Source organism: Alligator mississippiensis, chromosome 4, assembly GCF_030867095.1.
Source record: "Alligator mississippiensis isolate rAllMis1 chromosome 4, rAllMis1, whole genome shotgun sequence".
NCBI lineage: Eukaryota > Metazoa > Chordata > Crocodylia > Alligatoridae > Alligator > Alligator mississippiensis.
In genome coordinates this window covers 226,197,058-226,210,502 of record NC_081827.1, presented here as the reverse complement: position 1 = coordinate 226,210,502, position 13,445 = coordinate 226,197,058, and the positions used below count along the sequence as shown (strand labels likewise).

Below are 13,445 nucleotides of genomic sequence, written 5' to 3'. Positions count from 1 at the left end.
TTCTCATCTTTACTGTGACTCCTACATTCATTTGTTTACAGATAACTTTCTATGTGCATACCACTGAGTCTTTTGTGCTGTTTCCAACAGAATTATAAGAAATGGCTGTATGTTTTATATGATTCTCCTAACATTTGAGTTTGTGCAGTACTTGTTGGGATTTTATCAGCAAATCAAATTTATATTGATGCATTTAAGGAAAATGTTCAATTTAGAGGTTGGATGCTATAAATTTTTGTCATAAAAGTATGTTCCTTTTTGTTCCTATTAATGCCCGAGTTCTCATTGATTTCAGTGTGAGAAAGCATGCCCTGTTTGCTCTTGCTTGGGGATGCAGCTGTCAGACATTCACCGGCCCATCCATATCGTAGTGTATATTCCCCAAGATAAATAACCCTGCATTATTGTGCACTTACTTTATTTGCTTATTACTTATTTTTTAAGGCTCCACAAATACGGGAGACTTTATTGGTTGGCGTTGAGATAATTCACCCCTAAAAAGAGTGTTCTGTTATCACAAGGGGCACTTGTGCCCAGCAGAAGGAGAACAGGAAATCAACAGAAATCAACCAAATCAGCAGAAGGAGAACATAAGCCCAATAAAAGCATGTTGAAATGGTTTATGATTAAGTAGCTGTTAGTAAGCTACTGCCAAGGATGTGGCTCATGTGGAAGCATTCTCACTTCTAGGCAGAGTTTTAGGCTTATGCCCAATGTTGGCACTACAAAATAGCATTAGAAGCTTGTGCATTGTTGGAAGTGGTGTCTTTTACATAGGCTATTGGGGCCAGTTCCCTTGTGGTTGTCCAAGTGGAAATTAAAGATGCTGTGGCACTCTTCATTTCCCAGAAGGAGTATGGATGACTTCAGTACCTTGGCTAGAATTCACTCTTTCAAGTGAAACCAGTTCCATCATCTAGAATTGGGCAGAGCTGTTTCTGAGGTCATAATGACTTCTGTGTTTGCCTCTACAATCACTGTGTATCAGTATCTAGCTCAGACCTTTGCAGAGTTATATTCAGGGTATGAAAGGTGCTCTGTAAATGCTTTTTCTTTTCTTTCTGGGTGTCCTCCCATGTTCAGTATGGGTGCCAAAACACTGTGCTCTGCTCAGCTTTTCTCTTGGAAGTGCAGAATGGGCAAGGAGCTTTCTTTCCTTGCTGGTGTGTGAGATATGTATTTACAACAGTTGTATCTTTTCGCTGAATACAGCAGTTTCCATGGAACCTCTCCCTAAATCTGAAGTGAACATTGGTGGGCATTGACTAAGGATGAGACGCATTTGTCCACCAGCTGGATTGACTATCATTCTAATTCAAGGATTAACATTGGGTAACTGCAGCTTTTACCTCCTATTAAACAACAGTTTAAAATACATTTTGGACCAAGGAATTGGACTAAGCCATCTCTTTATGTCCTTCCAGCATCAGGACTTTATTTGGGGGAAGGTGCATATAAAATCATACCTTTATAAAGGAAAACATGCTAAAAATTCTCTTTTCATGGTAATGTTTTTTAGGATTATGTAGTTCTAACTGCAGTGCTAAGTATACACTTCAGGACTTCCTTTTTCTGGTTAGCTTTTACTTAGAGATTTCCTGTACTATAAATGCATGTTAGCCTTGACTGAGTAAAATCCAATATTTGTGCCTTCATAGCCCATTTGTGTTGAGTTGAAGAACTCCCAACTGACAAAAAATAAGCTTTCATGCATTTTTAAAGTGAAGTAGTTAATACGTATCTCCCTTTTTTCTGAGAGAGATGAATTGATTCACACAACCTTATTTGCAAATGGGCTTAATGTTAAGAATCACTTGACAGATGAAGACCTGAATATCGCTGTATATTTTTATAATGATTCCTCCATTACTATTTTTCATTTTTTTGTCTTTTTTCCATCAATAGGCATCTCCTGTGTCATCTCAGCTTCTGTGTCCATCCTCTCCTAGCAATTGTTATGGCTTTCCTTTGATGTAGGCAGGGTGCCATAAAATGTATTTCAGGCAGAAAAAGATGACACCTCACAAAACTAATGCTTAGGAATATTTTGAATTGCTTTGGTCTCATTACTGAGATCTAGGGTAAGCACTACACCTGCAACTATGCTTTAAATATATCCTGCCCGTAGCTCATAAACTCTGAAATGTAAATCTCTGAGCCAAACTAAAGATTACATTCCTTCTGTGACTTCCACTTTCATCATTATGCCTACTTCACAGAAGCATATACTCTAGAAATATGAATTAAGCTTCTTTTTGGTTATTTTTGCTTTAGTATAATCTTTGAGAAGAGGAATATATAGGAGGGCTCAGTCTAAATCATGTGGCACTGGTGGCTTATTAAGCACCAGCACATTTATTTGCTGCTCCAGCTGCCTAATTCAGTAGTTGCTCTTTGATGGCAAGCAGAAAGCAGTTGATGATGTCTAAGTACCTGTTACAGATAATAAATTCTTTACTTTGCATGCAAACAGTGCTTGTCATCAAAGGCTTGTGCAACACTAGGCAAACGCTAATGAAGCCTCATAATAACCTTGTAAAGTAATACAAATAGGCAAAGTCAGACAGAACAAGGTTCTGTGATCTGGCCAAGACAATTGGGCTGATCCAGAAATAGAATGCACAAATATGGCTTAGGGGAATTAGTACTTGATGTTTTTTGAATGCTAAGGATATTTATTGTTGTTTCTGAAAAAAATCTTGTCTCTGAAATCAAGTATTTCTACATGCTTTAAAAAAAAAAATCTATATGGATTGAAATAGTTATCGTTTTTTTTCCCCCTTTTACTGACATCCTCACAACTAGTAAATAAATAAGTTCAATAACATTTTTATCAATAAAATTGATAAAAATAACAAAATCCGTAAAAACTAAACAACTGCTCTGTATGGGCCCTACAACGTTAAAAAAATGAACATTTAAAAAAATATTTTCCCCTAGTGCTAGTGAAGATCCCTAATTATCTATACTTACAGAATATTTCTAAGTATTTCAGCACACTTTGTAAGCATTGCAATCATCATGATCTAGGAGTTGCATTCAGATTTCAGCAAGTGAAATGCCCCTGAAAATATATGAGAATTTGCCTAAATAAGCACTATGTATAATTGAGTGAAGTTCTAGAATTTATCTACTTAAATTATTTTGACAGGTATCAATAGGGCAGAAGATATAAGAAAATAATGTCACTCAAAAAAAAGTCAGAAATACAGCCAAGTAGTCTGTATTGAGTCTTCTAGAAGTTCTGAGTATTTGACAGTACTTCCTCCTTATTCTTGCACCAATTCAGCAATGAATTTAACTATTTGATTAACTTAAATGACAGTGAATCTAGTAGCTCGGAGCTAGGTGCTTATGGTTATGCTTAGCTCAAAGCAACTGGAGTCACTGTCATTTACGTTAATCAAACAGTTAAATGCTTTACTGAACTGATGTGAAAACATGGAAGTAGTATTGTCAAATACATGGAACAGAAGAAACAAGGAAGGACCAGAAGGCCATATAGCTTTGTTCTGGAGCAGATACTGACTAAAAAAGTACTATGAAAAAATGTTGTGATTAAGATGAACCAAGGGAAAAACATCAGATATTCTTAACCAAGGAAACAAAGTAACTTTTGGGAAGCACATGGTTTATTGCTTGTGTCAACATCTGCATAGATGCTTCATTCGTGTGAATAGAGGTAAATCAGGTCACTGAAAGCCATAGTATTAGAAGTTGGTCAGGTAATGGAAGAATCAATTCCCCTGAAACAGTGAAATGAGTTTTCAAAGCTGCACATAAATTGTCTGACCATTTTTACCACACACACATACCCCACCATATACCCCCCCACACCGTACACATGTACCCACATACCCCAGCCACCCTCCCAACTCCACACACGCCACAACCCTCTCAGCTCCCCTTCCCCTGCATGCTCATATCCCCCCACAAACCCCGTACCCACCAACACCCCACATATCCACAGTCCCCCACATGCTCCCCCACACCCCTGCCACAAACCCCACACACACACACCCATGCCCTCCCCTGTACCCCATATATATGCATACCCATACAAACACACCCACAGCCCCCCACAAACCTATACCCACCCACCTGTACCCTCCACACCACTCCACAGCCCCCAACAATATACGAAAGTAAGACTTCATTATACAATACATTATATTATACAATCACTTCTATGTACACTATGCAAACACATATAAATAAGGACAAAACCCCATTTTTTAAATCAAATTAATGTATGCTGAAGTAGATGTTTAATTTTTAGAATATAATTTGTTTTTTTCCCCAGTTCCAAGATGGCAAACCCCCTTGCTGAAAGGAGTACTTCGGCTGCCACTCTTTCCCCCCCCCCCCCCCCCCGTGCCGTTGCCTTTCCCTGGCCACTTCCCTTGCTTCCCTGCCTGCCACCGCTGCTACCCCACTTGCCTACCACTCCAGCAGCACATGGTTCCATGCAGTGTGATGCCAGTGGGGCCGGGTTGGCTCCTGTTTTGCCAGCAATCCTCTTCATTCCCCCCCCCCACCCTTCTTACCAAAATTTGCACTCTGATGGAAGGAAGGCAAGGGAACAGCCAGAAGCTTGGGGGGCTGGGGCCAAGTGGGCCTTGCTGCTTCTGGGTCCTACCGCCGGCTCCTCCTGAGTCCTGCTGCTGCTGGGACTGGGAAGATAATAGTTAATTTTCTAAATGTTTAGGGTCCCTGTGGGCCAGATGAAATGGCCTGGTGTGCTGGATGTGGCCTGCAGGTCACATTTTCCCATCCCTGTAGTAGACTATTGTAAGAAAAAGAAAAGCTATTATGGAGCCAAGACAGTAGTGTGTAGAAAGAAACATTTAGAAAAGAGTCTCTCTAATTTGGGAGTTGCATGCATATAATATGAGCCTATCTATATAATGGCTATATCTAGAATGGCTTTACCCAGTATAGAGCATGTGCTGAAAAACTTGCATAAATTGATTGTGCTTCTCATGCTTTAATGAAGTCAATGACTGCTATAGACCTTGAAAGCTTATTGAAGTTTTAAGAAAAGGGGAAAATGGAGAACCAGTTTAAAATAGCCTTGAGGAAGCTCATAGTTAGTCATGTCAACATGTGGACTAGTTTTCTTTTATTAAAGGTTATGGCCAAGGTTTATATTTTAAAGTATATGTTCAAATATAAACCTTCAGGAAATACTTTTTCCTAACTCTAGTCAACTATTAACTATGTTTGTAACATTAAGCCGTATTCACCTCAAGCGCTAACTGCATCAAAAATAGCTTATGAGAGATTTCAGAGGTTGTCTGCCTCTGTGAGAACACTAAGTTTTAGTTGCTTCCTGGTTGCAGTAGCAGTTCTCATTTATGTGTTTCTAATATCTGTATTTATTATTTCATAATATTTATCACTTATACGCTCTGCCAAACACAGAGAGCAATTCTTCAAATAAGTAAATTAATATCAGTGTAATATATTCTGGAAGTCAGTCTCTATGTCTGGGCAGGATAGGGCTTTTCAGTCTTTTGTAAGTGCCTTGGGTTGAACAGGTAAGTGGTGTCTCTTAATCTTCACTCTGGACTACTGCCCAACACACTGTAGCTCCAGCCCTTGAATTACCGACTACCTTTACTACATTACTCATGTGCATCGCAACTTTATCTTCTTGCCGTTGAGTTATGAGCACATTCTTCAACAAAATTAGATGTTACTGCATGTAACTGGATAGATGTCTTGAGTAGGAGGAGGCCATCCCTCTTGAAGATCAGGTTTTCATTGTATTTAGGACATAACATGCATTTAGCAACTTTAGTTTGTTCCAAGTATTATATAATGAAATCTTTTTGTCTCACTGTTCGTGTGGATATGATGAACTCTATGGTCTTAGAGCAGGGGTGGGCAAAATGCGGGCCGGGGCCAGATGTGGCCTGTGGGGCCCCTAAAATATTTAGAAAATTAATATTTATCTGCCCTGGCCTGCCTGTCATGTGGCCCTCGATGGCTTTCCAAAACTCAGTAAGCAGCCCTCTGCCCAAAATAATTGCCTGCCCCTGTCTTAGAGCATCATGTTTGATGCAGACATCATTTTCACCAAATTTGCCATATTAGATTTTACCGTTTCTATCTGGGGTTTTGTTGTAGTTTTGCTACATATCTATGAAATGCATACCTTATTAGCATTCTGCTGTCTCTTTTAAAAGAGGAAGGCTGTAGTAGGTGGCTTTCTACAAAACCACATTGTTCTTCTGGAATGACACAAGCTAATGCAGCCTAAAATGATTTTTTTCACCTCCTTAGGAATTTTTTTTCTTATAGCTGGGGTAAACGTTATGGTCTTTCTACTTGCCCCAAATAATGGTAATAAAAGCCTGCTGTGGTCTCACTCTTTCTCCAATATATGTGACAGATTCTGGAAATGTGTTCGGATATAAATGACAACATATGGTTTTATCCATTTGCATCTGATTTCACCATGTCTTGGACATCTGCCAATCTTCAGGGTGTAGGCTTCAGCTACAATTTTACTCTTGCATGAGATGATATGGTTTATTATGGAAGATTAAAGTCAGTTCGCTGCCTCCTGTAGCACACATGTTCCCACCACTGACTCATCTGATGACAGGGTGAGGAACCACCGACAGCCACATTTTTGTTGTTGCTGCTGCTGCTGCTTTCCCCACTGAATATCCGCTACTTTACTTCAATGGGCCAGTATAATTTGTTTATTATCTTTGCCAGTTGTCTGTTGGGGTGGTGTCATTTATGCTTCTTTCTGATTTAATCAGTAAACTATAGTTTATACTGGGTTATGTCAGCATTTTTCCATTGCCCATGTGGAATCATTCATGTGAAGCCTCCCAAAACTCAGTTTTTAGTCCGGGTTTATCTCATCATTGAATGATCTTATGCATCAGCATTATGGTTGTTTCCCTAGTGGATGGGTTTTTTTTAAATGTTTGAGTTGGTTCCAAGTTTTTTCCTGCAGTCATATTAGAAATGCACATTTGCCTGGAATCTAAAGCTTGGGTGAATTGCTTCTATTTCTGATGATGGTTGGTTGTTCCTGAGGAAGGGCATCCCCAAAGCCCAAATGGATTTGATTTTGGAGTATGGTTTTAATAGACCATCGACCACAGGAATAAAGAGACTTGGAATTTTAATAAACACCAGTGCATTTGATCCAATTCCTATTCAAGTCAGTGGAGAAACTCCTACAGACTTGAATGGTGAGTTGAAAAAGGCCCAGTGCAACCTTCTAAAATACAGTTAAGTTAGTTGGGCATTACTCTGTTAGTTTTTTACTTCCACTGCTTTCTGAGCTGGTTCTTAAAGAAAACTTCTGTCAGGTTTTAGTATTCTGCTATGTGATTCTTTCTACTAGAGCTAATTTCACTATTATAGTCTGTTCTTTAGAGTGAAGGACCGAAGTCCTCTTGACTTGTATATTGTCAGTAAATGACCCATCCCACATTCTAGGAAAGATATAGAAACACTTTTATATGTTAATTTTGGAGCTCTTCCAAACTCATTAAGAATTATTCCAAAGCCTCTCCACTATTGGAGTCATGGTAGAGGAAGGGTAAGGGTAGAGGCAAGCATGGAGTAGACCTGGCTATTGACCACACAATGGATTTTATGTACAAATTATTCTTGATTATGGCAGGAGTAACCTGCAGGCAGGAAGTGGGGAGGGCTGTCAGTACCCTGGTGCTAAGCAAGATGCCAGCAAATATTGGCACTTTTGTATTCCGTTGCAGTGGTCCAGGACAGTGTGAAGCACTCAGGACACTAGTCTTATCAAAATGAACACAAGTTTTCATTTCCTGTTTGTGTTGCTGATCTTCTTCAAGTATCCTTCTGACTATTTCATATTGGAATTTGGCTGCTTGCTAATTTTGCAAAGCTTCTTTATCAGTGATACAGATAGGTAATGGGAAAAGGGCTATCACACCCATTGTAAAATGAAGCCTTCTGTGGGGAGCAGGAACTTGCACTTTCTCCCTTGATTTCAGCTGGAAACACACTGGTGCAATTTAGGTTTTAGCAGCCAACTCTGTATGTATGGTGTGCCACGAGGAATGTCTGTGCTTTGATCTCCTAGCAAGACTGTTCATTGTACTGCAGGAAGAACTTCTGATGATTGCTTTTGCAGAAATATATATGATCAGCCTCAGAAGCCAGAATGTAAATCTTGTTTGGAGAGCAGTTGTTGTGGCAGACGTGTCAGTTCTTTCTGTGTCCTGAGAGGTTTCTTCTTCACTATAAAAACTCATCTGGTATGGCCAAAGGCAAAACTCCCATTGATGTCAGGAGCCGACCACAAATATCTAATAATTTGGTGCAGTAATTGTACATAATGGTCACAGAAAATGTGCCACATATACCCTACTGTATTTTTGCTTAAGGCAGAAAAGAAGGCAAGCAATGCTAGTATGGGAGAGGAATGTAATATAAATAAAACCTAACAAAATTAAAAAAAAAACCTGAGAAGTAAAGAGCAGGACCCACCATGAAATCTGCCACTGGTTCTACTTCGTACATGTAGTTACCTAGTCAGAATCCCCAACCCGTGGCTCAGGGTCCCATGAGACTATCCAGTGTTGCTGGTGACCACAGGAAATCGAATAATTAAAACTGAAGTTGACAGGGAGAGTCAAATATGAAGATGCCCACAGTATGTTATCTGCTCAGTCTTGTCCCATGAGCTAGTGAAGACTGGGGAACACTGGTTTATCCTCATCCAACATCCATTAACATCACTAGGATTTGGATCAATCCTTAGTGTTTATTTAGATACTGTGAGGAGAAGTGCTATTTAAAAACTAAGCTAATAGATGGTAATGTCAGTAATTGGTACTTTATTTTTATTTGGTATTTATATTTTTACATTGTTCAGAATTTCAAATGAGATGCACATTTAGGATGAAAACTGCCATTCCTTAAATATTACAGAGTAGTACTACACCACAGGGCGAATGTGCGCTCTCTTTGCTACCAACCTAAACTATGCTACTTACAGAAAACTCCATAACATGGATGATGGATTCTGCCTTGGGCTTTTTGAATGTACCTAGCCCCAATGGCCACCTTTTTCGTATACCTGTGCATATAGGGGGGCACATGCCACCGCCGGCTTCTGCAGGTGGTTGCTGCTCACCACCGCCCCCCTCACTGCCAACATGGCTAGCAGCATCTGCGGGCGGACCCTGCTCACCACTCCCCGCCCCCCTGCTGCCAACACTGATGCTAGCAGCTGTGGGCAGTCCCTGCTTGCCACCATGGTGCCCCCAAGTCTCGGGAGGCACCAGTTGTTCATACCTGTGCAAGCAGCCTCTTCCTGAAGATTGTGCAGTCAAGAACATAATTCAACACTGCAGTATCCTAGATGTGAATATCTTTTGACTTGGATATACATAGCCCTGGTAATGTTCAAGCAACCATAATGGAGTAGAAGTTTCTGTTCTCATTGAAATCGTGGGGTGAATGTGACATTGAATTGAAGGACAGTAGAAGTGAGCTCAAGGTTTAATCCATCAGGAAAATGTTGTTCTTAGATTTGGGAAATACTGGGCTGACTTTGACTTCATTAGTGGGAAGCCCACACTAACATCTGACAGCAGAACTTGACCTAGGGCATTTCTCACTCTACAGCATGAGATGCTTCAAAACCATGAATGCAGTTTTGATGTACATATGTACAATAGGCCATTATTTTCAAATACAGCCTTCAAGTTTGTGTCTGCACTACTCTTTGCACTACTACACATGATAGTGTGCCTATGATAAATTGTGGCATAGAATCTACATCTGTGAAGATGACACTTTCACTGAAAATTGTTTGGTTAATAGTCATATTTGGACATAAGTTGTAATTTCGGGAAGCTAGGCAGGTGCAAATATTAGTAGCCAAGCTGAGATCCCATTTAAAAATGCAGTCCATAGGCAAAGTGAAACATTATTAGCTTAACATCCAGTTTCCTGGAATATAATATCATATTTGAGACTTTTAAAAGCCTTGACATGCTATGTCTCTGTCTCCTTACGTAACGTGCTGAGAACATCAGACGTGGTTATTAACTGGAAACAATTACCCTTAATAATAATTAGCTCTTCAAGCTGTGTTCCATATGCAAACAGATACAGGGGTTTCTTTTTCCCCTTTCTTCTCAAATAAATGTCAGTATGTTGGTAAATTATAGATTGATATTATTTAGGTATTTATTGTATAATTGTCAGAGCATTATAATTGCCCAAATTGATAGCATGGGTTTTATGCTGAGAATCTTAGATTCTTTTAAATCACTGTTACTTTATTCTGTTTTATTCATAATCTGACTCTAGGCTGTTTTACTTGGAACATATGTTACTCAGAGGTGCTTTAAGGCAGTAGCTCCTAACCTCTGTATTCATCATTCTAATGGTGCTCTGAGACCCTCCTCTGATTTTAGGCCTAATTCTGCAAAGGATTCAATATGTGCAGACCCTACTGTGGCTGGCAGTCTCATTAACCTCAAAGGGACCTCAAAGGGGTGTCTGTTAGTGGCCTTGTGAGCTGCTACTGAATCTTACCTGCTCTTTATTTTGGTTCAGCTCATCCCTGTGAGTGCCAGCCCAAGTTCTGCATACCACTTACACTCATCTGACCATTTTCACAAAGGTGAATTTCCATACCATCTAAGGGATGCTGACCGTGAGATGGCCTCACCAAATTCTGCTCCACAATTTTCCTCCATTGCAGCAGAGGACACTAGTTCCTCCATTTCTACAGGGTAAGAGGCAAGATTTGCCCTTGAGTAAGCTCAGAGCTAATGGAGTGCAGTGAATTAATAGAATGAAGGTCTTTGCTTGATTCTATTTATCCCAGGATGCAAACTGCAGTTAAGGTCAAAGTGACCATCTGCTCACTAGAAGAGGTTCTGTGTAAAGAATTTATGAGGTTGAGGAGGGCTCCACTGTGAAACGGGAGAGGCACAAGTAAAGGAATTGCTTCCTCTGTCTACTGTATGCACATGGTCTTGCTTAGTCAGGATTCCCTTTCAGTATATAAAGGTTCATGAGTCTCTTAGGAGAATTATTATCTTGTGTGTCCAATTTAAATTATCTTGTGTGTCTAATTATTATCTTGTGTGTCCCAGGGCAAAGAAACCTGGAAATTCATGTCTTCCTTTTGAAAGAATATCAATGGTGGCCTAAATCACACATTAGTGGGTGCATCTACATGTGCATTAATGCGCTTTTCCTAATGCACATTAAATTTAGTACCTCCAGTGTGAGGTAATAAATAAATGTGCATTAGGTTGCCCTAATGTTCAGTACTGAAAGTGCATGTTTCTTAAGTAATGCTTAATGTACAGTAGCCTATATTACTGCACATTAGTGTAATTGCATGTTTAATGCGATGCTCTAATGTGCAGTAAAATAGGCTAATGCACATTAAAGCTCACGTGTAGATGTGCCCAGTGTTAATAGTGGTGCACTCACTGGGTGCATCTACATGAGACATCTACTGTGGAGTAGACTCATTAGCTTCATAATAAATGTCTCAGCATCTACATAAGCAGGGCTATTAGGCTGGAGTAAACTAATAAGCTCTGCAGCAGGGTGGTACTTATATTTATAAGTACTACCCTACTGTGGAGTTCTTTACTCTGCAGCGGCTCCTGTATAGACACTGCCCCGGCTGGCTGGGGCATGAGGGTGATTCAGTGCGGGGGATGCCTGCTGCCTAGCCCTGCACTGAAGCACCCTTGTGCTTCAGCTAGCCCCTCTGCGATACCTTGAACCAGGTTGCTGCAGCCCCAAGCTGGCAGGCTGACCGCCTGAGCCCCTTGCCAGCCAGGGCTGCTCTGACCTGGCTCAACATGATGCAGTCCCAGGCACTCGTGTAAACATGGTGCCAGCTCGCAATAAGCACTGGAGTTTATTGCATCTTATTAATATGCATGTGTAGACATGCCCACTGAGTGATTGCAGGGGGTGGGGCAGCTGCTGGGAAGGAACAAGACATATTCCTCCACTCTCTACCCTCCAGCTTATTTAACGTGTTACAACTCTGGTGCAATTAAGTACAAATAACTTGGGCTCTTAAGAGGCATAAGAGTGAGATGAAAATGGAAAAGCTAGTAGGAAGTGATATAAAGGAATGCACATGCCTTTGAATTTAAGGTGCCTTTGAATTTAAGATGCACACACATTTTCTGACTCTAAAGGAAAAAAGCAAATAAAGACATGTTTACCAGGGTGTATGGAAGAGCTTTTAACCATTTTTGACACACATTTAAAATGCAGGCCATTTTGAGAAGAAAATATTTTATTCAGTGTGTATTTCCAGTGTAAAGAGGTATGGTAAAATAAAGTTCTGGCCTCTGTTTTACCTTAGATCTTATTTCTCCATCTAGTTGATTGCTTTTCTTGCTAAACACCACATTGGTTTGACATTTTGCCAGGAAAATTCACACCAGTGTTTGAACTATAGACCCTCTGAATTTGGTCCCTGCTCATTTTCACTGGTTTTTACTTCATAACATAAAGTACATATGTTACCTTGTAACGTAACCTACAGCTTCATGTTGGACTCAAATATACTGAAGATGAAATTGGCTAGAGGACTGGATCTGTGGCTGGTCCCTTCGCTTTCAGGGTGCGCCATTTGAGGATGAGCTCTATAGACAGATATTTAAAGGACAAGGCACATTTTTTAATAACAAAACCCAACTTCTTATCTTGTAGATAGGCAGCATGAGTGATGGCCATAATTTGAGGGATCAGACATGCTTCAAGACTTGCCATGAAAAATGTGGTCTAGAAAAGACAGTTGGTGGGTTAAAGGTTGTGAATGAACCTATAAGCTTGGTTTTCACATTTTTAGCTCTCCCTCTAGTGGGTGGTTATGTAATAGACACACCATATGCTTATTTTTACAGGTTTGTGGGGAGAAACAGCGCTTTGAGAAGCTGATGGAACATTTCCGAAATGAAGACAACAATATAGACTTCATGGTAAGGCTTCATGCAACTTTGGGTAATACATTTCAATTCCCCATTGTCTTTTCTTATTTCCGTATATTAATTTGGAGCTGGTGTACCTTCAACCTTCTGTCATCTTACACTCAGTCTAAAATGATCAGACCATTATAGATTTTTATATTCATTATTTAATTTGCACATGCTTCATATTGATCTTTGAGGAAGTTATTGTTAGCTTTTGTAATTACACCTGGCATAATCCATTCAGTAGAATATCAAACTGGAACCTGAAAACTAGCATTCTTACCCCAGCTAGACATGCTGCAAGACTCTCTATTCCTCTTTTCCTGTCGTTCCTTTGTCTGTCTAGCTATTTAGAGTATAAGATCTGCCTTTGAATGTGTACACGTATAGCTTTCAAACAGACTGGGACCTTGATCTCAGCTGAGGCCTTTAACTGTTACTGTAATATAAATGATAGTAAAGCTG

At 40.0% G+C, this 13,445-nt stretch overlaps 1 protein-coding gene across 4 annotated transcripts in view; it reads left to right on the top strand.

The window, feature by feature from the left end:
* The window catches only part of FMNL2 (formin like 2), a 281,915-nt gene that overhangs the window by 225,685 nt on the left and 42,785 nt on the right, over positions 1 to 13,445 (top strand). For all 4 annotated transcript variants that reach the window (XM_006260421.4, XM_006260422.4, XM_014599550.3 and 1 more), the window contains exon 10: positions 12,915 to 12,989. In XM_006260421.4, coding sequence (XP_006260483.1) covers positions 12,915 to 12,989 — 75 coding nt within the window. The remainder of the gene's footprint in view (positions 1 to 12,914; positions 12,990 to 13,445) is intronic.